The sequence below is a fragment of the Peromyscus leucopus genome, chromosome 20 (genome assembly GCF_004664715.2).
Source record: "Peromyscus leucopus breed LL Stock chromosome 20, UCI_PerLeu_2.1, whole genome shotgun sequence".
Lineage (NCBI taxonomy): Eukaryota > Metazoa > Chordata > Mammalia > Rodentia > Cricetidae > Peromyscus > Peromyscus leucopus.
In genome coordinates, this window is record NC_051080.1 from 42,132,059 (window position 1) to 42,156,229 (window position 24,171).

General features: G+C 43.1%; 1 protein-coding gene across 4 annotated transcripts in view; it reads right to left on the bottom strand.

Moving 5' to 3' along the window:
• Positions 1–24,171, bottom strand: part of Nipal2 (NIPA like domain containing 2) — a 96,690-nt gene that overhangs the window by 21,045 nt on the left and 51,474 nt on the right. For all 4 annotated transcript variants that reach the window (XM_028884467.2, XM_028884466.2, XM_028884465.2 and 1 more), the window contains 2 exons: positions 12,494–12,615; positions 1,925–2,021 (listed from right to left, as the gene is read on the bottom strand). In XM_028884467.2, the coding sequence (XP_028740300.1) occupies positions 1,925–2,021; positions 12,494–12,615 (219 nt within the window). The remainder of the gene's footprint in view (positions 1–1,924; positions 2,022–12,493; positions 12,616–24,171) is intronic.

Here is a 24,171-nt window from a genome sequence, read left to right on the forward strand (position 1 = left end):
CAGTTCAGGTGAGAGCCATTGGGATGAGGACACAGAAGCTTCCAGTCTGAGGAAACAAGACCAGCTGAGGATCCGGCCAGGTGAGGTTAGCTGTGGCTTGTTCTGGTTCTCTGATCTTGCAGTTCACCCCAATACCTGGCTCAGGTTTGATTTTATTAATAAGAACTTCTAAGATTCCTGCTACAAGGGTCCAGTTCAACACTAAGTATTCAGAGCTTCTATCTCAATGCATTTGTATATCTCTTTTTATGTTCCATAAGCAGAGAGAAGTCTCCTACACCTCTTACCTTTCTATTAGTGTAGATTTCTGAGATTTTCCCATAGCATATTCAACATGAGGCACCATTGGACTAGACTCTCTTCTTCCTCCTCTTTCTTCTTCTTCTTCCCACCCCTCCTCCTCCTTCTTCTAGACAGGGTCTCACTATGCAGTCCTGGCTGTTTTAGAACTCATTATGTACTCCAAGCTGGCCTCAAATCCACTTGCCTCCCAAGTGCTAGGATTAAAGGTGTGCATTACCTTGCCCAGCTAGATGTGACTCTTCTTCTCAGAATGCCTCTACTTGTCACCTTTAATGTTCTCTGCCTGATTTTTAACTTAGTAAAACATGATGCCTATTTTCTTCTACTTTAGGCATAAGTTACACAGTTCTAGGTAAAGTATATATGTATATACGTTCAAAACATTTCACATCTAGCCAGGCTGATCAGAGAGGGAGCTAGTCCTGAAGGAGGCCCTTGCCCTAGTACCGGGTGCTAATCATGGCAGGTGTAGAGACCTGAGAAGGAGGGGGCTTTGGAAGGACTCATTCTAGAAGATAGTGGGTATGTGTGTGGCTATTTAAGCAACTCACACAGAGTTGTATTCATGCACATGGACTGAATCCAATTCAGAACCATTTTGAAAATTAAACCGTGAGTTTCTCTGAAGTCCAATTTGAAAATCTTTCTTTTAAAAAACTGGTTTCATTTACATTTATGTTTGCAACTTGATCTTAATTCTGTTATGCTCCTATTTCAACATTCCTTTTATTTTCAATATTTTTCTATATGGTACACATTTTTTTCTTTTCTTGTTTGCTTTTGAAATGAATACAAAGTCCCCCTCTGTTTCCAGCAGATGGTGTTTTGTGTAGGGATATTTGTTTCCAAAAATAAGTGTCATAAACACAAATGCTCCAGTGCAGAGGAGCAAGTTAACTAACTGATGAGGTAGAAAGATGGGAGCCCAGCATCTCACTAAATGGGGTGGGGTGCACCTACTCCAGTGACGTCAGTACAGTCTATTAAGTATGGTCCATCTTACAGCAAAGGGGGTGGGGTTAAAGGCAGAGTTCTAAATAAAGTATTAAGAGAAATTACTCAGTATGGGCTGTGAGCTATCTTAGTGTTGGCATATAAGTGTATGAGAAAATCAGGAGAGATGGGAGATGAAAGGGTCTGAGAAAAAGTACGTAGAATACAGTTGGTTTTCTAAGCATCAGGTTTCAACCTTTCCAGGAGCCACTGGAACAAAAAGTAAACAAAGAATGAAAGAAAAAAGAATCATGCTTATGCTTCATGTTATCCACATTTAAGTTAAGAATATAAACAGGATAGATCTTGTGAAGGAAGTTGACCCAAATTGAGTACATTAGTTTCTTCCTTTCAATATTTCCAATTATTCTCTTAAAAAACATTCAGATTCTCAGGGAGAAAAAAAAATTAGCAAAAGATAAAAAACTTAAATGTATTTGAAAAAGAATTAAATATGTATAAATTGAGAAATGATATGCAAACTATAGTTTGTATAATTTGGACTTTCTTTTTGAGGGTCAGAGGTAGAAAACAGAAACAGTGAGAAAGGATAACATGCCCAGGTACTTTCCTTCAGCCTCCTGACTTTGCACAGTGAAGAGACTCAGAACACGAAGCAGGTCCTTACCAAGGAGTGCCACCAGGGTGAGCAGGATCACAATGTGCTTCATTCCTTTTCTTTTATGGAAATATAGAAGGATGCAGAAAACTAGGATTTCTAAAATCTAAAAATGAAACAGATTAAGAAAAAAAAAAAAAAGAGTGAGTTACTCTATATATCCCACAAGATGCCCAAAACATCTGCTTGGATTTGCCATGGTTCTCATGAGGGCTGGGGTGACTGAGGTTCCCAGGGCTTACTGTAAATGCAGGGCAGCACCAAGACCTCAGTCACCCAAAGAGCTTGAATACTACCTACCTACCAGTGATGCCAAGCCCAGCTCTCCAGGTTTGGCTCTCCTGCCAGTCTAGTCTCCTTCACCCAACTGTTTTCCATCCCTGTGTGCGCTGAGCAGACGTGCTGTGCTAAACTGGACAATCCCTTAACTTGAGTCCTCACTTCCTGCCAGGCCCCTTTGCAGCCATGCCCACTGCAGGGGCTCCAGCTGCACCCCCTTTACCCTCGGCTGTCTCCTGGCAAAGCTGCAGCCATCTTCCACTTTGCCTGACTCTACCTTGGCCTTTCAACATTCTACCATTTGGCAATCCAGAATTATTTAAAGTTTTGGATTAAGGAAATGTGGTACATTAACACAACCATATTTTACTTAGCTATAAAGGACATGCAGGAAAATGGGTGGAATTCATATTACATTAAGTGGAATAAGTAAATCAGACTCAGAAAAAAAAGAAACAACTGTGCATGAGATTCACACAGATTGATACTGGGAGTGAAAATATAAATTAGATCAAGCTATTCTTTTGCTTGAATTCTTATGGCTTTCTATCTCTTGTATATTAAAAAACAAATTTTCTCCTGGGTAACAATGTTAACTTCTGCCACAGACCTCATAGATGATCCAGTCTGTGCCAGCCATGGCCTCTGTTCTCTTACTCCCCCTTGTTCTCTCTTCATCCTCCCCCCTTCCCCCCGTCCTCCGCTCACTCCAGCGCAGTTGGACAACACTTTCATAGGCTCACAGATCAGGAAGGTTGAGAACCACTGCTCTAGGTCTTCGTTATTATCCAACGTCCCTTCACCAATCTTCACAACGGTTCCTTCCACTCATTCACTCTCAGCCGAAATGTCACCTCTGAGGTTTCCTGATGTCTAAGAGCCACCCTGTCCCCCACACCCTGGCTTCAGGTTGCTGTGGCCTGTTTATCATCGTCCAGCGTGTTTCTTGCTCTGTTTCTTCTCTGTCTTCCCAACTCGGGAGAGATCAAGCCAGTTCAACGAAAACAGGAACTTTATCTGTTCTGGTTGACACTCTGTGTCCAGCACACAGTTGGTCACTCAATGAGTATTTATGGAATTCACAAATCTATTTCAAACAGCTTGCCTGCCAAGCAGACTTAATATCCAATAAACTGAAAGTCTAAAATTTTGCTGTGTTTAAGAAAAGCCTAGTATCGCCGGGCGGTGGTGGCGCACGCCTTTAATAGCATCGGAGGAGAGCAGGCGATCATGTGAGTTCGAGCAGCTGGCTACAATGAGTTCCAGAAAGCGCAAACTACACAGAAACCCTGTCTCGAAAAACAAAAAAAAAAAAAAAGAAAAGAAAAGCCTAGTATCATTTTCAACTCTCAGTGTTTGGGGTTTTTTTACATTTAAATTTTTGCCACCCCTAAGAAACCTGAAACTCCTACAGTTATTTTTGGTAAAGAGGTGGTACTCTGTAGTGAAATCATAACTATGAAGATTTGCTTTTTAGACAAATAATTGTTTTTTCTTTAACAATCACTGAGTTAAGGACTTCACTATTTCCAGAATTGAGTTTTACTTATAGAGCTTTCTCTAAATAATGTAAATTTCTGTTTGGGCTCTAGATCCTGCCATTGGCTAGATCTCTCTCAATTAGGAAGTTTTCCATATAATATGGAGATTAAATTATCCTTTCAACCTTTCCCTGATAAACGATACCAATTATTATCACTTTTCTGTATAGGACGTATTTGCAAGGCTGTTAACTATGATGCCCTACAAAAGCTGTCTAAGTGATCCCTATGCCTTCCCTCCCCGTGCTCCCTATGCCTTCCCTCCAAGTGCTCCCTATGCCTTCCCTCCAAGTGCTCCCTATGCCTTCCCTCCCTGTGCTCCCTATGCCTTCTCTCCACGTGCTCCCTATGCCTTCCCTCCCCGTGCTCCCTATGCCTTCCCTCCCAGTGCTCCCTATGCCTTCCCTCCAAGTGCTCCCTATGCCTTCCCTCCACGTGCTCCCTATGCCTTCCCTCCCCGTGCTCCCTATGCCTTCCCTCCAAGTGCTCCCTATGCCTTCCCTCCCCGTGCTCCCTATGCCTTCCCTCCAAGTGCTCCCTATGCCTTCCCTCCAAGTGCTCCCTATGCCTTCCCTCCAAGTGCTCCCTATGCCTTCCCTCCAAGTGCTCCCTATGCCTTCCCTCCCCGTGCTCCCTATGCCTTCCCTCCACGTGCTCCCTATGCCTTCCCTCCAAGTGCTCCCTATGCCTTCCCTCCAAGTGCTACCCAGGCCTTCCCTCCCCGTGCTCCCTATGCCTTCCTCCACGTGCTCCCTATGCCTTCCCTCCCCGTGCTCCCTATGCCTTCCCTCCCGTGCTCCCTATGCCTTCCCTCCACGTGCTCCCTATGCCTTCCCTCCCCGTGCTCCCTATGCCTTCCCTCCAAGTGCTCCCAGGCCTTCCCTCCCGTGCTCCCTATGCCTTCCCTCCACGTGCTCCTATGCCTTCCTCCGTGCTCCTATGCCTCCCTCCCCGTGCTCCTATGCCTTCCTCCCGTGCTCCCTATGCCTTCCCTCCAGTGCTCCCTATGCCTTCCCTCCCGTGCTCCCTATGCCCTCCCTCAAGAGGTCCCTACTCCTTCTCTAGAGCTGCCCTTGTGACACTGGGTGCCTCCGTCTCCTTCCACAGTTAACAGGAAGACCTTCTTGGCCCAGTGTTCCTCAGTGAAGACATCCAGTTCTCACGGATGGAGCTGTAGCACTGGATTCGTTACCAGGGAATGGAAAGCCCTCCCTCATGAGCACAGCATGGAACATCTGCTTCATGCCCACTCCAAATTTTGGTGAGGCAGGATATAGATAGTTGTAGTTAGTTCTAAAAATCATGTAGAAATTTCTCCTGCTCAAATCCCATCTCTGAGGCTTCAGAGAAATAAAACACGACTTCTTATTATCCAAAGAATGACTACAGTGGCCTGGGTTCCACCTTGTGTCAAGAGGTCACACAGCTCCCAGGGATAGAATATTCAAGCAGTGTGAACGATGTCCATTCTCTTCTACACTTCTCTCTGAAATACTCAGACAGCTGTGGCTGGGTTCCGCGCACCCCGTGGAGAAGCCGCACTGCTGACTGGCTTTTGTGAGTCCAGTGTCCACCGCTCTCAGGGCTCTTCTTATATCAACTTACCAACCCTTCCAACCACCTTAGGAGACAGGTGCTGTATGGATGTCTGTTCTACCTGTGACCCTGGGGTACAGCCCCTGAGATGTAGCAGCTGACTCTTCTGTCTATAACCTCGAAGCACTTGCCCCGGGCATGGTCTCGGGGCTACCCTTAAGACCTGAGATGCACGTACGCTGCTCTCTTCTCTCGCCCGTGGGTGGTGTGGACTGACTCGGGCAGCAGAACAGCGTGGGACAGTACCCCCGCCTTCCAGGACCCTGTGCCAACTCTCCTGTCTAGTGAGTTCTTACCTAATAAATTCCTTTTACCCTCCAAGCAGACTCCCGTGGAGTTCTCGCTATAAGGCACTATGATTATCTTCATTTTATGGGTGAGGAAACTTGTGTATGTGGGGCATGTTAAAGAATACTGCCCCCAGAATGCAGAATGACACCACCCCACCCAAAGAGGCCCATGTCCTAAATTCCCAGAACATTTGTTTACATTATGGCATATTGCATTGGAGCTTTGCAGCTGTGGTGAAGGTTATGGACCTGAAATGGGAGATGGTCCTGGACGAGTCAAGCATGTGAGTTCCTGGAAGCAGAAGCCACTGTAGTCAGAGAGACTGGCAATCCAGGCAAGACAGAGCCAAGCACTGCTGAGAACCCATAGGAGCTGGCAAGTGACAGATTCCTCCCTGGAGGCACCTTGATTCTTGTCAGGGTCCAGTACAGCAATTCATTTCCATTGTTTAAAGCTGCTGAGTGTGACAATTTGTTATGGAATTCATAGAAAACTGATCCAGGTTTTGGTTCCTGAAGTCTTTTCCAAGGAATTGTCTTCAAGATAAATTTTCTGAGTTGGTGGGGTGGTTTGAATAGGAATGGTCCTAATAGACTCATGTGTTGGAATGCTTGACCCATAGGAAGTGTCACTATTAGGAGGTGTGGCCTTGCTGGAGTAGGTGTGGCCTTGTTGCAGGAAGTGTGTTACTGTGGGGGTGGGCTTTGAGGTCTCCTATGCTCAAGCTGTGCCCAGTGTGGCACACAGTCTCTGTCTGCTGCCTGTGGATTAAGATGTAGGACCCTCAGATCTTTCTCCAGCACCATGTCTGCCTGTATACTGTCATGTTTCTTACCATGACAACAATGGACTAGACCTCTGAACTGCAAGCCAGCCCCAATTAGATGATTTCCTTTATAAGAGTTGCTGAGGCCATGGGGTCTCTTCACGGCAATAGAAACTCTAACTAAGACAGTTGGTTTTGAAGTTTCTTTTCTCCTCCTTCCCTCCTTTTCTCCCTCCCTCTCCATAACCCTGGCTACCCTAGGACTCATTTGTAGACCAGGCTGGCCTTGAACTCACAGAGATCCACCTGCCTCTGCCTCCAAGTGCTGGGATTAAAGGCGTGCACCACAATGCCTGGCACTTGGGGATTTTGTAATTTGTTCTTGAATCTAATTCGATTAATGGCACTAGATATCCTGTTTTGGTAATGTGGGGTCAATGGTAGTCTAGGAGATGACATGTCAAAACAGATGAATTTCATCAATCTGAGTTTATCTCACATTTCTCTTTTTAAAAAAGACTTACTTTCATTTTAATCTCTTTCTCCCCCCCCTGTGTGTGTGTGTGTGTGTGTGTGTGTGTGTGTGTGTGTGTGTATGTGTGTGTGTGTATGTACACTTGAGTGTGGGTGCCCATGGAGGTCAGAAGAGGGCGCTGGATCCCTTGGAACTGGAATTACAGGTGGTTGTTTAGTCAGCTGATGTGGGTGCTAGGAACTGAAGTCCTTTGCAAGAGCAATACATGCTCAAAAACACTGAGTCATCTTTCCAGCCCCACCCTTTTTCTTTCTTGCAAGCTGAGTCATTCAAACGACTTTTTCTGTCTCACAGAACTAGTGTCTGTCAAGGTTCTCTGTAGACATTTTGATCCTTGGTAGTCAGTTGTGCTGATCCTGCATAGGCAGTTCAGTGAAGTGTTGGAGGGTTCCCTCCAGAGAAAGACAGCCTTGGTTTTGAGTTCTGACTTTCTGAATTGTATTTATTGACTTTGGCCAAGTTATTAGACCTCTCTCTGTGCCTCGGTCTCCTCTTCTGGGAGGTGAAGGAGACAATGGCGCCCCCTCAGGACTGCTGCATAGGTGACATGCAGAATGAGGCTGCAGCTGTGCACAGGCTTTGCCTGCTCCGTAAGAGCCCTCTACTGTGCATGCCCTGCTGCAGGCACATGGTGCTGTTCATCTAGGCAATGAAGCAAAGGGATCTCACAGACGAGATGTTTAATAAAAACACAGTTTTCCCCTCCAGGTTCACAGCACAGATGGTGGGCGCTGAATCGGCTTTGTCAGAACTGCAGACTTAATAATCGGCATTGGGGCATAGAATTACTTCAAATGATAGGTTTGGCCCCTGCCACTGCTGATTTGAGGAAAGAAAATGAGCACTGTGTAGATTATCATGTGAAGGATTTTATGCTCAGAACAGAGGTTTCAATTTGAGTAGTTTATTGGAAAGTCTGGGTGGGCAAAGCAGCCGCCACCAAGGCTGCCAAGGAGTGTGGTGTAATTGAGGCTTAGGCTGCACCTCCCGTGTGGCTGCAAAGAACACATTAACAGGTGTGCTGTCCAGGGACGGCTCTATAGCCCTTGGTCAGGCAGGACATATGGGACTAAGGAAACTTAAACTCATCCCCTTCCTTAAGGGCACTATCTGAACCCACTGACATAGACGATGGGTTCCTCAGAGGGACTGTGTTATGTAGTGTCTTTCCAAACTACTCTGACCTTGAGACCTCAATCAGCCTCGACTTTTGGCAGTTTTCAGTGAAGAGAACTACTCCTCTGCAGCAGATGGTCTTGGGAAGGTTGAGCCAGTGGGTGAGCAGACTGATGTTCGCCGCCGCCGCCGCCCGCCGCCAGCAGACACCAGACTTCTCAAATCCCTTTCTGCACAAGAACACCAAGCAGGGGGCAGGCTCCTGGCCTTGTTGTGGTGAGGCTCCCACTTAACAGAGAACTGGAGATAACACAGGCACCCATGGCCCATGTGATTACATACATGAAGGGTGAGAGATGATCTGGTCTGGCATATAACTTTACAATTCTTGTGGAAAATGCAAAACTGATTAAGACTTTTGAATATCTTTATTTAATATGTTGGTCTGATCAGTTCTGAAAAGCAATTCAGATGCTGTAATCACATTTGGTGTAATACAGAAACAATGAACGGCTTGTCAAAAACTAGTCTTCTGGGGTGATGCTGAGACAGGGTCTTTCTATGTGTCCCAGCCTGGCCCTGAACGTGTGGTCCTTCTACCTATCCTTCCCGAGAGCTGTGATTACAGGCATGTGCCACCACACCCAGCTCAAAGAATAGTCTTAATGTAATTATGACCTTTGTAAAAACTAAACAAAAAAACATAACTGAAAAAAAAAAACACCAAATCTGCTACATTTGAAAACTGAACTTCGATTATCTACATGTTCAACAGATTTAACCCAAATTTCAGCTCAAAGATCTTGGCATGGGACCCATCACTCCTAGAGGTCTTAGTGATGTGGTTAAAAGTGGATTTGATTCCAAACTAATATAAAATTGGTCCATTCCTCTATGGCAACAGTACTCCTTAACTGTAACTACTAAAGACTTATTTTATGCTATCTTGTAAATATCTAAAAGTAGTTAAACTTTTCTGTGTGGAATTTATTTTGAAATAGCTTTCATTATTATAATATGGTTTTCAGAAGTAGAAGTCTCTCCTAGGATGATAAACTACTTTCTTCTCTATTACCTAGGTTACAGTATACACTACAGCACACTACACTACACACTACAGCACACTGCACTGTACTATACACTATACTACAGTACACTACACTACTCTATACTACACATTATACTACACCACACTATTCTATACTATGCTATATTACACTATACTACATTATACTACACTATGTTATACCATACTACACTACACTACTATGTTGAATGGGTAAGTAACTAAATGAATTTAAGAGTTAGCTTTGAGAACACTTAGTTATGAGGGTGTGGGGATGAGGGGTGGAACTGGAGGAGTTGGGGAGGACTGGGGAACATGGTCAAAATACATTGTATACATGTATGCAATTCTCGGAGATTAAAATATTATATAAAACAGTTAGCTTTAGAAAAAATAGCAGAATGTAATTAAACTTGGAGTATTTTGTCCATCTGTAAGGTTTAATAAAAAGTTCATGGACTGAGATACATCTCAGTAGTGGAATTCTTGCCTAGGGAGTGCTAACTAAGCCTGGTTTCAATCCTCAGTACCATGAAGGAAAAAAAGAAAAGTAAAGATTTAAAAAGGCAGTTTTGTCCTTTTCAGATGTATTCTCTGGTACTAAAAACAATACGAGATACATCATCATTAAACCATGCAGTTTATTCCAGGAAAGGAGGCTTGATGCATCTTTAATCTCCCGAGGAGCCAACTCAGGCTGCTCGTTTTCTGGCCATAGGCTGTGTCACTTTCTGTTACTGGATGAAGCATTTGTTTTGCCTGCAGGCAGAAAGTTGTAATGTGTTGGTCAGATTTCAAGCCTGCACTACCATGAAATATTTAATAAAGATTAAAGAACAGAAGTAAATCAGAGATTAAAGCTCCTTCTAGTGCTTAGAGGTGATTGATGAAAGCTGTGGTAGTTAAAAGACTCTGGTGATGGACAAGTAAGAAAGTGAGTGGGGTGGGGTGGAGGCAGAGTATGAAGGACCCCAGGAAGGCTAACTTGAGTTGGGAAGCCCAATGCCCAGCACTAAGGGCAAGAGCCAAGGAAGAGCTGGGAAGTGACGGCCAGCACAGAAATGAAGTCCATGATAATAAGAGCCTGGCTAGCAACATATCACAAACAAGTGTTTCTTTAGGCAGGATATTGCTGAGTGACGGGCTGGTTGATTGACCAATTAGCCATGAATTCTCTCGTGGCAGTGAATTGTTGGAATAGAGGACAGGTAAATTGGTAATTATGTCATAATGTGGCTTGTAAAAAGTATAGCAAATAGAGAAACTAGTTTTGTAATATTTCCACAGAAGAGGCTGCATCAGAGTTGTATCCATGAGGGTGGGTTTGCGGGGAGCTGGGAGGTGATAGAGTTATAGGTTAGAGGAAGTAGGGTACTTTCCCGGCAGAGGAACCATAGGCAAAATGGCACTGAGTTATGTGACTGGCAGGGAGATGCCTGTAGCTATGGTACTGATGATGATCAGCAAGGAGGGCATGCTTCTCAAGACACTGCTGGCATGGCCTGAGGAACTGACGATGAACGCTCGGGTTAAGGCAATGACAGTGGGAATACCAGAGAGGGGTCAAGTTCAAGAGACTTCGAAACATATAAGGATGGAGAGTGAGAATCAATATGTGAGAGAAGTCATATGTAGCTCAGGTTTTCAATATGACAGACTGACACAGAAAAGAAGATTGGGGGCAAAATACTGAGTTCAGATACTGATATTTGCATTTGAGGAACCCATGGAACATTCATGAAGGGGTGAGTCAAGAGTGAGCAGTAAGTGAATGCAGAATGCAAAGCGTCAGGAGAGGCCTCAGAAGAAGTAGATATGGATTGCAAGAGGCATCAGATCGGTCTAAGGGCATGTCTGTGGAGGCATTTTCCTGACAAATGGCTAATATAGGAGGGTCCAGCCAAGAGTGGACACTTCCACCCCTGGGCAGGTTATCCTGGGCTGTGTAAGAAAGTCAATTGCGAGAGCAATGACTAGCAAGAAGCAGCCCTCCTGCTTCTCTGTGCCTTCCTCACCTCCGACCTCCAGGTGCTTGTTTGGAGTTCCTACCCTACTTCCCTCAATCATGCACTGTAAACTGTAAGCCAAGTACACCCTTTCCTCCCCCACTTGCTTTTGGTCATGCTGTTTATCACAGTAATAGAAAAACAAAATGGAACAGTATTTTAGAAGGCCTTGGTAGCACATATTGTGTAAGTAGACATATACAGTTGGCAGATGAAGAGGTGCCCACAAAAAGCCCAAGATGGAGTAGTCAGAAGGAGAGAAATGTAAAATATATCAAGAAAATCAAGGAGATGACAGGCATGGAGTAAACGCTGTACAAAATTCAAGAATTCTTTCCCTCCCTCCCTCCCTCCCTCCCTCCCTCCCTCCCTCCCTCCCTCCCTCCCTCCCTTTCTCCTTCCTCCTTCCCTCTCTCCCTCCTTCTATCTCAGCAATATATATAGAGAGATCTACCAGATGTAACAAGAAAGGCATGGGTGGGAGCTGAGGAAGCGGGTGACTTGCGAGGCTACAGGGTAGTTTATTAATGGTGTGTAGCATATGAACACTGAAAAACACAGAAATTAACTATTTTTCTGTAGGAAAAGAGAAAGGAATCAAGAAGGAAACAGTGGAGAAACAAATGTAGGTATGTGTGTTCCAGTGGTCAGGGTTATGTCAGAGACAGTGAGACAGAGAACTTTTGTCACATAGACTGCCATGACATGAGCCTGATTTATACCTGGAGCAAAGTTCACCCGTAAAACCTGTAAATGTTAACCGTGTGCTTTTAACTCTAAGTTTATAGAGTAAGACAATCTTTTCTACATCAGAGAACTAGATCAGATACCTTTTGAGGTCACCTCTGATCCTAAAAATGTGAAGCTGCAGACTTCAATTCTTTATTATCAAATTTACAAGTATTTTGCCAAACTAGTTCTTAGGAAAATGCTCACTTAGACAATTCCAATTTTTCTACTCCTTGCCCTTTCTAGAATCTTCTTTCTCTCCAGTCTTAACTGTATTCTGTAGCAACTTATATATCTACTGTTTTGATCCAATTTTTTCTTTATACTTACCAGATGTAGCTACTGTATCAAATAAAATATCTCAATTAATGTCTTCAACTGCCTATTTACCAGCTCCCTTCTCCCCTCCCTCCCCCTCCCCTGCATCTCTTGGGATTGTATCATCGCTGCTGCTTTGATCACAATGAGGACTTTTTTGGAAGATGATTCAATAGTGACTTAGTATCTCCAATCCTTTGGTATTGGTAACATACACTTACATCTTAGTAAGTCACTGTGCTAAGAAGAAAGGGTTGCATGGGTTTTCTAACACTGTAGCTACCAGTGGTCTAGAGAATATACATCAGAAACAGTAAAATATTTAGAACCCTTACCACATAGACCAGGAACTGCCAGCCAACAAAGTAATATTGCACTGTTCTTGCTGAGATGTCCTGGGTCATATTTGGAGCAAAATTCACCAATAAATATGTTCCTGCAAATGCCAGTGTCATACCTTTGAATAAAAAAGAAAAGATAAACCAAATTTAAAAAAAGATTAAAGTTTTACTTTTTCGTTCTTTCCAGTTGGGATGGGGTCTTGTTATGTAGCCTGAGCTGGTTTGGAATTCATTCTGTAATACAGGCTGGCCTTGAACTCACAACTCCTCCTGCCTCAGTCTCTCAAATACTGGGATTGCAGGTGTTCGTTATCAGCATGGCTACTTGAAAACTTTTCTTGACACAAATGTTACCTAGCGGGGAGTATTATATGTTAAAATTCAGGAATCCCTGACCCCCTACCTCAACTGGTCCCATTAAATACAATACAAGTCACCAAACTGTCCCTAAAGAGTACCCTTTCTCTCTCTTTCTTTCTTTCTTTCTTTCTTTCTTTCTTTCTTTCTTTCTTTCTTTCTTTCTTTCTTTCTTTCTTTCTTTCTTCTTTTCTTTTTTCTTTTTTTTTTCTTTCCTTTTCTTCTTCTTCTTCTTTCTTTCTTTTCTTTCTCTTCTTCTTCTCTTCTTCTTCTTCTTCTCTTCTTCTCTCTCTCTCTCTCTCTCTCTCTCTCTCTCTCTTCTCTCTCTTTCTCTTCTTTCTTTCTTTTTTCCAAGACAGGGTTTCTCTGTGTAACTGCTCTGGCTGTCCTGGAACTCTCTTTGTAGACCAGGCTGGCCTCTAACTCACAGAGATCTGCCTGCCTCTGTCTTCCAAGTGCTGGGATTAAAGGCCTGTGCTACCATCACCCAGTGAGTACCACATCTTTAAAGAATAAAATCCAGGGAGTGGACACAGCAGGATGTAACTCCAGACTCTGTTGTCCCAGGTGAATCCTATCCTCCTCAGGGAGTTTTCCCCCAACACAGAGAAGATCAAAACATGCACAGATAAAGAGGTAAGGGCACACTCATCTGACTGTTTCCACACCATGAATACAAGTGGATCTACACAGATCTAGATCATCTAAGTTTAGATGGAAGTGCCCGCAGTGGAGGATAGGGCAGTCCATCTCATGATGACTGAAACCCATGAGCTTGGGTGATCTGGACTTTGAAACTTGGCAATGGGCACTTCAATCACTGTCATTGATGGCAGTCCTTCCAGAAGTAACTGTGGTGGATGGGACCCCTCTGTAGAATTCTAATACTCCTGCCTGCCTGTTCAAATATAAGGTTTATATATAGTATAACACACACACACACACACACACACACACACACACACACACACATATATACACTAAGTTTTTCTTATATTAGTTATAACATTCTTTTTAATTTTAGACAAAAAGGGGGAAATGTGGTGACATTTTGTTTGTGCTCTAACAAATAAAGCTTGCCTAGAGATCAGAGTGTGGAGCTAGCCACTAGAGGCCATGCAGTGGTGGTACACACCTTTAACCCCAGCACTTGGGATCTCATGCCTTTGATCCCAGTACTTGAAAAGCACATGGCATTTGGGAGGCAGAAACAGGAAGTAATATGGCTGGGCAGAAAGAGGAAGTGATAAGGCGGGGTGGAGACAGGAGCTCGGCCCTTTCAGTCTGAGGATTCCTAGAGGTAAGAGGTTTCACAGTGACTAGCTGCTCTGCTTCTCTAATCTTTCAGCATTCACCCTGATATCTGATTCTGGGTTTTTATTATTAAGACCAATTAGAATTAGTGCTACAAATCCCAGGGTTAGCATAGTAAAGACAGAACCCACCATGAGCCTAACTGCTGTCTGTTCATCATGTTAGCTTACTTAGAACTATGAAGGGTAGAGATGTGCATGGGAGGGTGCCACAGGAGGGCTGTAAGGGGGCAAGCCCTTCTGAAAAGTATTAAAAGCTGCCTGTTTGTATATACTTAGACACTGCACTTGAAAACACCTTCTTCCACCACTGAGCACATCTCTGTTGTGGATATAACTTTCAAACAGCCTTGAATCCACTGGAAGATGTGGTGATATTTTGTTTGTGATGAAATGTGATATTTTATTTGTATGTTAATAAATAAAGTTGCCTGGAGATCAGAGGTCGTGGCTATTGCTCTGATCTCTTTGGCTATTTCCTCTGTATTTGGCTGTGTTTCTTATTTACTAAGACTGTTTAGAAATTCGTCTACAGGAAGAGTCTGGTCTATTTGTGGGCCCCACAGAGGCTCCCTAGTAAGGCCTTATTCAAGGTCAGAAAGTCTGAGCTTGCTTTACCCAGCAGGGCTGCATAATCGGATGATTTGACCAGGGGTGTGGTTACTACGTGTTTTGAAGGGTCTACACTTGGCTGCACATTGTGCTTTGATCTTGAAAGGGGGAGGTCTTTTGCCTCTCCCCTTGGTAGTGTATAAAAAGCCCATTAGAATAAATCTTGGGGTGACTGGGTATTGACCCAGCCCCCCCCCAAGCTGTCCTGTGTCTCTGTCTTTCTCTCTTGCTATGTCTCTTATCTGATATTTCCTCGTTCCTCTCTCCTCCCCACAACCCCCAGAACCCGTTGACAGGTCAGAGCTGGACTTCGACATCTATCCATAAAATCTGACGGTTTGAGGGACTGATTTCCTACCCCTCTTAACCATATAGTCTAGGTTTTGAACTCAGTTTATGAGAACAAACAGTATTTAATGTTACATAAGTTTGACAACAACCTATTCAGGGCCTTGTGAGCCTACAAGTTTCTTCTCATTTATCCTACAATATACTGTGAAGACAAGCTTATAAACACAGTTTTTAGAGCTATTTCTAATGAGAACTTTTAAAATGAAAAAACAATATACATTATTAAACACTTCAGTAAAATCAAAATGATAAAAACACATACATGAACTTGAGGAAAACTATTGGCCAGTTATGTCCTTTCTTAGAAAACAAAGGATTATTTCAAATTAGGTTCCTAGGAGGAAGGGGTTTTTAAAAAATGAGTTTTCTGAACCCGATGTGATAAAGTAGCAGAAGTCCACTGGGCACACTTTAAAATGTCGCAGGGCTTCCAAGTGTTCCTTTTGTGGAGTCAAATTCCTATCGACTTTTAAGCTCCTTTGCCCAAGTTTCTCTCCTCACCTTACATGACCCAGCACCCACTAAACTTCCTGTGTTGTGATATAATATGGAGTTTGTGGCACGTGCATGTGGAACAAAATTCCAGAGGGTTATGTAGGATCGATCAGCTAAAACCAAGTGTCTCTCACTTGCTAATGGCCCACCAGGTGACCTGCCCAGAGTCAGCCACCAAGACTCCTTAGGCTTCCTCTTTAGAGATGCGTGTGCGTGAGTTTTGTTGGTTTCATATAAGCAAGGGCATATTATAGACACTACTTTGCACCAACTTTCCTCTGACTTACAGAACACTGTGGAGGAGATTTCTTTGAAACCTGCTCAGCGTTCCATCACTTGAAGGTAGCTGTGACTTCATTTCCGACACTGTTTCACATCTGCTTCTACACATCTCTATCAAGGCATTTATTTTTCCTCTTCGTTGCATTTCAAAACAAAATGCAAATAGGATGGCTGAGGATTTTACAATAAGTCCTCCTGAATCTCTTTTCATACATATTACTTCATTTGAGCCTCAAATCATTGTGAGTCAAGAGGATAATCTTACAGCAGTTTGTTTGTGCTTTCTCTTTAATAATTTTAAATTCGGATCCCATAGGATAGCCTTGTCCTCTAATTGGTGTATGCTTGCTTGTTCTATGCCATCTGTATCTTTGTTCTTGTTTGTGTTTGAGACAGGGTCTTGCCAGGAAGGCAGACTATAGGCCTGCCTGATCTTGAATATATGACCCTCTGCCTTAGCCTCTTCACGCTGGGATGACAATCTGTGGTCTCATGACTGACTCATTTGTATTATTTAAGGTGACCTTCTAGCTCCTTTGGGGTCATTCATACTTTCATCAAGATTTAAAAGTGTTGTGTCACTTGCACTTACACCCTTTTCTATCTGTTCCCTGGTCGAGGCTGGGATCCTGTAAGTTTAACTCCAAAATGTACTTGAGAAACTCAGATTTCACTGGTACAGAAGAGCTCAGGAAAATTCTTCATCCAGGTGAGATTGCCTCATCTCCACATGTGAATTAAGCCATCACACCCTTCAGACCTGGGGAGTGTGCTCCAAGAGGCCAGTCAAGGCAGCTGAATATGCTAGAAACTCAGATAACCTGGGACTGATGCATTTCAGGATACTGACTGCCTACCATGAGTCATCTGAGTTCACCCTAAAAATTCATTTAAAATCGTATTTGTATTAGGATATCCCAGAGACAATGGGCTATCTAAAAGGAGGCTCTAATCCAACTTGACAGTAGAAGGTATGGTCAGGAAAGAATTGGCTGGACTCTTGACTGCTTGGGGAAGACCTTCCCCCATTGATTTAAAAACAAAACAGAAAGATGGAAACAGCCGACAAACAGAAAAGAGTTGCTGTGTCCAGCCCCTGAGAACCACAGACAAGCACCAAGATCTGGGTGTCAGAGGTGACAAAACCGCTGGGCAGCTGCGGGAAGCAGAGTCTGGATGCTGGATGACACTCCAGTTTGGGGATGGAGTCCATTCTCCTTCCTTGTGCCCTAGCCTACAATAATTCTATTTTCTCATTAAATGAAAGTCAGTCCTCTTGATAGGCAGATCACTTACCAGATCTGAGACAAAAGCCTGGTGGTTTAAAACAAAGACCTTATGGGCCTTTCCCCTGCCTGTAGGGAACTGGGCTGATGGACTGACCTGCCTGGAGCATTTATAACAGTATGAGTTGGGGAGTAAGACCCTCCAAAGACTTAAAAAGCAAAACAAAGCAACCCTCCCTGAAAAAAACCCACAACACACCCAGTCTTTGAGGAGAGACTGGATTTTTAGGTTCCTAAGTCCTTGTCTGTTTTGTTGAGGGCCTTTCTCTCTGTGTGCTTCACACACACACACACACACACACACACACACACACACACACACACACATTTTCTCATCTCCAATAAAAGCCTTTCTACATTGGCAAAAAAAAAAAAAAATCAGTTCTCCTACAAAGCTCACAAACGGCTCTTTCCCACATAGCTTGATATAACATACAAATAATGAGATATCTTCCTATAAACATGTACAATGTATAAAGCACATAAACATGCTAATCTGTGCTCTTTACAGTAGGGAAACCAACTGCCCTGGAAGGGAGGATGGTACTCTTTATAAATTCCAAACTAGTTATGTTATAGACAAGAATGGCTGACATGAAGGTAATACTGCGATCAATATTAAAATGTGGTAATCCTAAAAACATTATCGTTAATAAAAGGGGACAGGAAGAAGGTTCAGTGGGTAGAGTACTTGTTGCTCCAGTATGAGAGCTGAATTCAAGTTCCTAGTCCCCACACAAAAAGATGAGTGTGGCTGTACACACACATCTCACCCTGTCCTGGAGGGAGAGACAGGAGGATTATGGGGCTTGTTGGCAGTTCTACTTCAGTGGAAAATACTGTCTCAAGAGGACAGACAGAGTGACAGAGCAGATGCTTGATGTCCTCCTCTGGCCTCTGCACTAGCATTTACACACATGTGCACAGACCACACATGTACACCACACCCACCACCCACACCACACACAATTATAAATGCTTTACACTTGATTAACTTAATGTTTATAACAAATCTGTGAGAAATGATTAGAATTATCTCCTCTGTCTGTGGGAACACATCCCAAAGCCTCCCTGTGCCTAAAATCTCACAGTACAAACTTCTGATTGTACTATCTATTTACCTATGATAAAGCTTAATTTACAAATGGGCACAGTAAAGGATGAACAACAACAGAACAGAGCAGCAAAAGCAGCATACTTTAACAAGTTATTTAAAACTTACAAATTGCTTATTTCTGCAATTTCCCATTTAACATTTTTGGACTGTAGTTGACCATAGGTCACTAGATCCACACAGTTAACAAATATATGTATAAGGGCAAATTGTTTACTATTATACAATTATATTATTACAAAATATATTATAAATAAATCCTATAGTATATAGTATATACAATATATAATGTGTAATCTTTATTACTACCTACATTTGACAAATAAAGACCATGAATCAGAAAGAAAGAACTATTCTGCCTGGTGTTTTCCAGCTCCGTAAGTGGAAAGCTGGGTTTGGAAGCCAGGCAATCTATTTTCTTGACTGTTACATTTCACTGACCAGTGACTGCCTTAGGGGGCGCTGCTGAGTGGAGCCCTCATGCTGCACGGAGCACACATGGAGACCCCACAGAAGGCTCCTGGCAGAGGCCCCAAGGTGCCTGGACGAGTTTCAGGTTATTTTGACCCTAACTTTCCTTTAGGAGAGCATTCCAGTTGGGCACTCCCCACAGTGAGTTTAAGGAGACTTATGCCTCACCAACAGACACTTCTAAGACATCAAATCTGTTTGGGAAGAGGTAGGTTAAAGAAACCTGAGCAGTTCTTTTCCTGGAAGACCTCTCAGGTGCACCAATATGTTGATGTTTTCTGACTCACCCTGTAGACAACAAAGTTATCTTAGTCTCTGAACACATTTGACCATTTATTCTGCTCTGAAGTGGTGTTTTGAGGAGTATTTAATACTTGCGAAATGCTTGACATTTAATGGGCTTGCTATGAACTCAGCCTTCGTCTCAGGAGGCTACTGATCTGCTACCAGTCTCCAGAAACACTATGGAAGGAATGAAGCATGAATAGAGTGAAAGGACCGGAGCCTGGAATCCAGGTGTTCTTGTCCCCTGGCTCCTCAATGTGCCAAGAAGACAGATGTATTCAGTTCTTCAGCAGATGCTCCTCTACTGGATGACTCTTCTCAATTAAAATTCTAAACTTTAGTTTTCTAAATTTCCTGACTTCTGGAAGCCTTCAGCTTTAAAATCTTCAGCTAACTTGACTCCGAACAATTCTTTTGGGCACTGCATTTGAAGGGTTTACAACACGGTCGCATTTACCAGGCGGACACTTCCGCCTAGCTATTTCCGGATCAAGGCGTCTCTCGTAGCTAGGATACCCGGCGGACCCGGATATCTCCGCCTAGCAAGTTCCGGGCCAAGGGGTCTCGTGTGATCAGGGTCCGTGACGTTACATGGTCACATAAGCGCGCAACGTGACCATGTGATCTACGCACACATGTGGAGTAGTGACATGATCTGGCCACACCCCCAGCCGGTTTTAAAAGTGGAGCGCCATGTTTCCCAGTCCCTCTTCTCCACGCACGTGTCTCTCCTACAGGCCTGCGCACTCTCTATCCCTGTATTTCTAATAAACTCTTATAAGCGGATTCTGTCGTGTTTCGTGACGTTTCCTTGCAGGGTAAGAACACAACACAGCTAAATAACTAACAGCATTATCTCTTGATTGATGAGAGTCCAGGTATTACTTTCTTGGAAATCCAGAAGTCACACAATGACCTGGATTCATTAACACTAGGGGAGCAATCTCGTCCAGATTCCTCAGGCTCATGGCAGATGCTGTCAAAAGAGTCTTAGACTGGGAAGTCTTAAGTAGTCCTGGACCTGCCATCAGAAAGGCTCCCAGTCTTGAGGATGCTGGGAAATCAAAATGGACACTTAACCTCTCAACTAGAATGGCATTGCACTTGGCTGGATCCTATTCCAGACAAATGAACCCAACCATGCTGATCTTAGATCAGGGGTGAGGAGAAGGAAAATAAACGGCCTTGGTCTCACTATCAATTTGGGGGAACCATTTGTAGGTGACTTGAAGTAATCAGGTTACTGATCTCCGGGGAGTGTGAGGAGTTTACTATAATTTGTATTTTGATGATATTATTATCTGGGCCTGAATCACTGTGGTTCTCATGGACTGTTAGCTGTGGTACTTTGATGGCGGATGGAGAGGAAGAACGCACTATAGTTTTTGGCTGGGTGAAGGGAAGAGAGGAGTCTGGTGCTTTTTTAAAGGAAAAATAATCATTAAAATAATTTTAAATTATTAATCCACTAAGAATCAGCGCGGGGGCCAAAGCCTGTCAGTGAGTCAATAAGGGCTGGTGGGTCTTTTCAGACAAGGCTTTTGTGAGGTCATTTTTTGAGGCTAGTGGTGAAAAGCTTCATGGCCAGAGAGCAGCATTTGGCAGTAAATGAGTTCAGCTTGTTTCCACATGGCCTCAAATCTCCATTTGTTCCATCAGGACAAACAAACTTTCATTTGTTTGAAGCAGGGAAAATAAATGATATTCCTTCTCACATTTTGACAATTTAATTTTTAGCATGCACATATGTTAATCTTTAAGAAAACACCACTAGCTACTCTTTCCCCTGTTCGGTTTTAGTCCCTGTAAAGGAAAAACAAAACAAAACAAAAAAACTGCATTCTTAGCTTTTCACAGGAAGAGCCGTGTTTCCTCCAGGCAAATGCAATGAAGGCCCAGGAGAGCAGAGCAGTTAGCACACCACTGCAGGGCCGGAAGGCCCTCCCTGGACCCCCAGTGTGAGTGAGTTACTACAGCCCAGATAATATAGGCCAGAGGCACTGTTTGCTGAGGAAAGGGTGTGAATGGATGACTCCCCAGTCCCCTCTATAACAATACATTAAAGGCAAGAACTGACCACTTTCTTAACAGTGACATCCCCCCTCAAAGAGAGAAAGGCAGCCAAACCAAACCAAAACCACAGACTAAGTTGTGGGGACTTTACATTTCCTCTTGAGTGTGTGGCCACGGCTGCAGGAGTTAGGAAGGCAATGGCTAACGTTTTGAGTACTTACTTTGTGACAAGCCCTTTTCTAAGAATTTTAATACATGCATTCATTTAATTCTGTGGGGTAGGTAATAGAATTTTCCTTTTAAAGATGAGGAAACTGAGGCTTAAAGAGTTTATTAAATAACCTCCTGTCACATGGCTTTAGAGACATCTCCTAGACCAAAGCCCCTACTTGATCAGGTTGCCATGATTAGAATGCTGCTCTGGCAACTGCCAGTTATGTGACCCTGGGAAAGTTGGTTAACCTCTCTGGGAACCAGATTTTGCTTCTAGAAACAGGTTATTCCTGTATTTAAGCAAGCTATTCCATGTAAAATACAGCACAGTACCTGGAAAAGGAAGTTTAAAAGATGCTGGCTGCTGTTTACATACATCAAAGGATCCTGAGCATTACTGTGAGACTGTAAGATCCCAGGCATTGCTGTGAGGCTTTGCTTTATTTTGTTCGTTTTCTTGATGTGTGGTCATGGAGATGCTCCCAACTTTTGTGTTACATTTTTAGTATTACCTTCTGGAAAGCTCTTGGGAATGATGGTGTTCAAAATAATTATATCAATTATAGGGAGAGGTTATTTGTATTTCTCAGAATAATACCACACTGTCCACACAGTGCATAGTAAAGTTGAAGCCATGGGAGGAAGATTAATTTTTTTGCTTTTAGTAGATCTTAGATTTTAAGAAACAATTAAATCACTGAATAGATTGGCATTTCTATTTTATCTTTCCCCATAGTTAGGACTTGCATTTGTTTTCTCTCTGGTTCTTTAGGTAGAAGCTTCAGGACAGTCATAAAGAGAAGCTTAATATTACTTGTCTATTCTTTTAAAGAATTTTTAAATGTCTATTTTTTATGTTTGTAAATGTCTTGGTTGCAGGTATATCTGTGCATCACATGCTCACCTGGTGCCCTTATCAAAAGGGCACCAGATCCACTGCAACTGGAGCTATGGATGATTGCGAGCCACCATGCGGGTGCTGGGACTTGAACCGGAGTTCTCCACAAAAGCAACAAGTGCTCTTAACTGCGGAGCCAGCTCTCTAGCTTCACCTTTTCTATTCTTTGTTCACACTTGTTGTGTTGGTTGGTTAGTTCCTTCTCCATATCCTACATCTGGTCTACGCCAGCCCTGCCTTCCGTCAGAGGCTCAAGTGGCAGTACTCTTCGCAGACACAACCAGGGGTGTTTTCAGGTCAGGGTAAGCTTTCCTCGAAGGAGACATTTGGTAATGTCCAAAGAGAGCTTTGATTGTTCTCACTGTGGCTGAGGACTTGAGAGGCACCTAGGAAGCAAAAGGACTGCAGACCTATATGAGGAGGGTAGACCTGAAAGCAAAGATTTATCCACTCCGCACTCAGAGGGCATGAGTTCAGAACCACTGTTCTAAAAGCTCACACCAGTATGATACATATTTTTTTTATTTTAAAACATATTATTTATTGTTGCATTAGTTTAACTCTGTGAAGCTGTGTTACTGTGCTTGTCTAAAACACCTGGTGGTCTAATAAAGACCTGTAGAGTCAATAGAAGGCAGGAGAAAGAATAGGCAGGGCTAGCAGGCAGAGAGACTAAATAGGAGGAGAAATCTGGGAGGAGAAGATCAAGGGATGAGAAAAGAAGGGGCCAGTCCCCCAGTCCCCCCACTGCACAGCCAGACATGGAATAAGAAATTAAGAAAAGATATACAGAAACAGAGAAAGGTAAAAGCCCAGAGGCAAAAGGTAGATGGGATAATTTAAGAAAAGCTGGCTAGAAATAAGCCAAGCTAAGGCTGGACATTTATAAGTAATAATAAGTCTCCATGTGTATTTATGTGGGAGCTGGGTGGTGGGCCCCCAAAGAGTAAAGAGTAAAAACAACCAACAACAATTTATATATTTTGTCATGGAAGGTAAACTATTCATAGTTAAGGACAGTGATACTTAGTTTTAATTGTCACCTTGACACAACCCAAGAAGAGAGTCTCCATGAGGGACTGTCTAGATCCAGTTAGTCTGTGGAGGAATTCCTTAATTATAACTACTGGAAAGAATCAGCCTGAAAGTGGGCAACATAGCTCTTTGGGTTTAGGTCTTGAATTGTATGAGAGTGGAGAATGTGAGCAGGATGGTACTCAGGCATGTACTCGTTACTCTCTGCTCTTGGCTACTTTAAGTTCCTCCACTATGGTCTCCCTGAAGTGACAGATGGTGGCCTGGAATCATGAGCCAGGGAAACTGTCTCTCTCTTAAAGTTGCCTTTGTTGGGATATATATCTTAATCAAGCAACAGAAAGGAAACTGGAGCAAGAATTCAGTCATAATTATCTTTTTATTTCTATTAGTCAAGATGATTTACCAGTAGTAGTTGAGACAGGAAATCCTCCATTACCCATCTATATGACCTTATTAAATTGGGTGAATTTAGTTAATAACCACCCATTACTACAAAAGATGGCAGGTGTTGGATGAAAGGATTTGAAGTTTCTTTGTGACATTTGATAAATACAAAAAATAATATGAAGCCAACTTTGCTTTTAAAACCCAGGCATTGCTTGTTCTGATTTCTGATTTCATATGACTTTCCCAAATGATCCCATAAACCACAACATATAAAAAAGGATGTATAAAAATAGTATGTTGGAAATGATACAATCACATATGAATGCATTTGGAAAAACATTTTAACCATGAAAAATCTGACAATGCTGACTAAAAACTCTACCAGCAGGAGCAAACCAAAGAGGAAGGGAAAAAGTGAAGACACTTTCAAGACGCTATGCTCGAGGGAAACAGGATCAGGGCCAGGAGAGAAATGTTAAACATACCAACTCTGGTGTCAAATTTGGAGCTCACATTAACAAAACAAAGCAAAACTCCCTGGGAGAGGGTAGGCATTG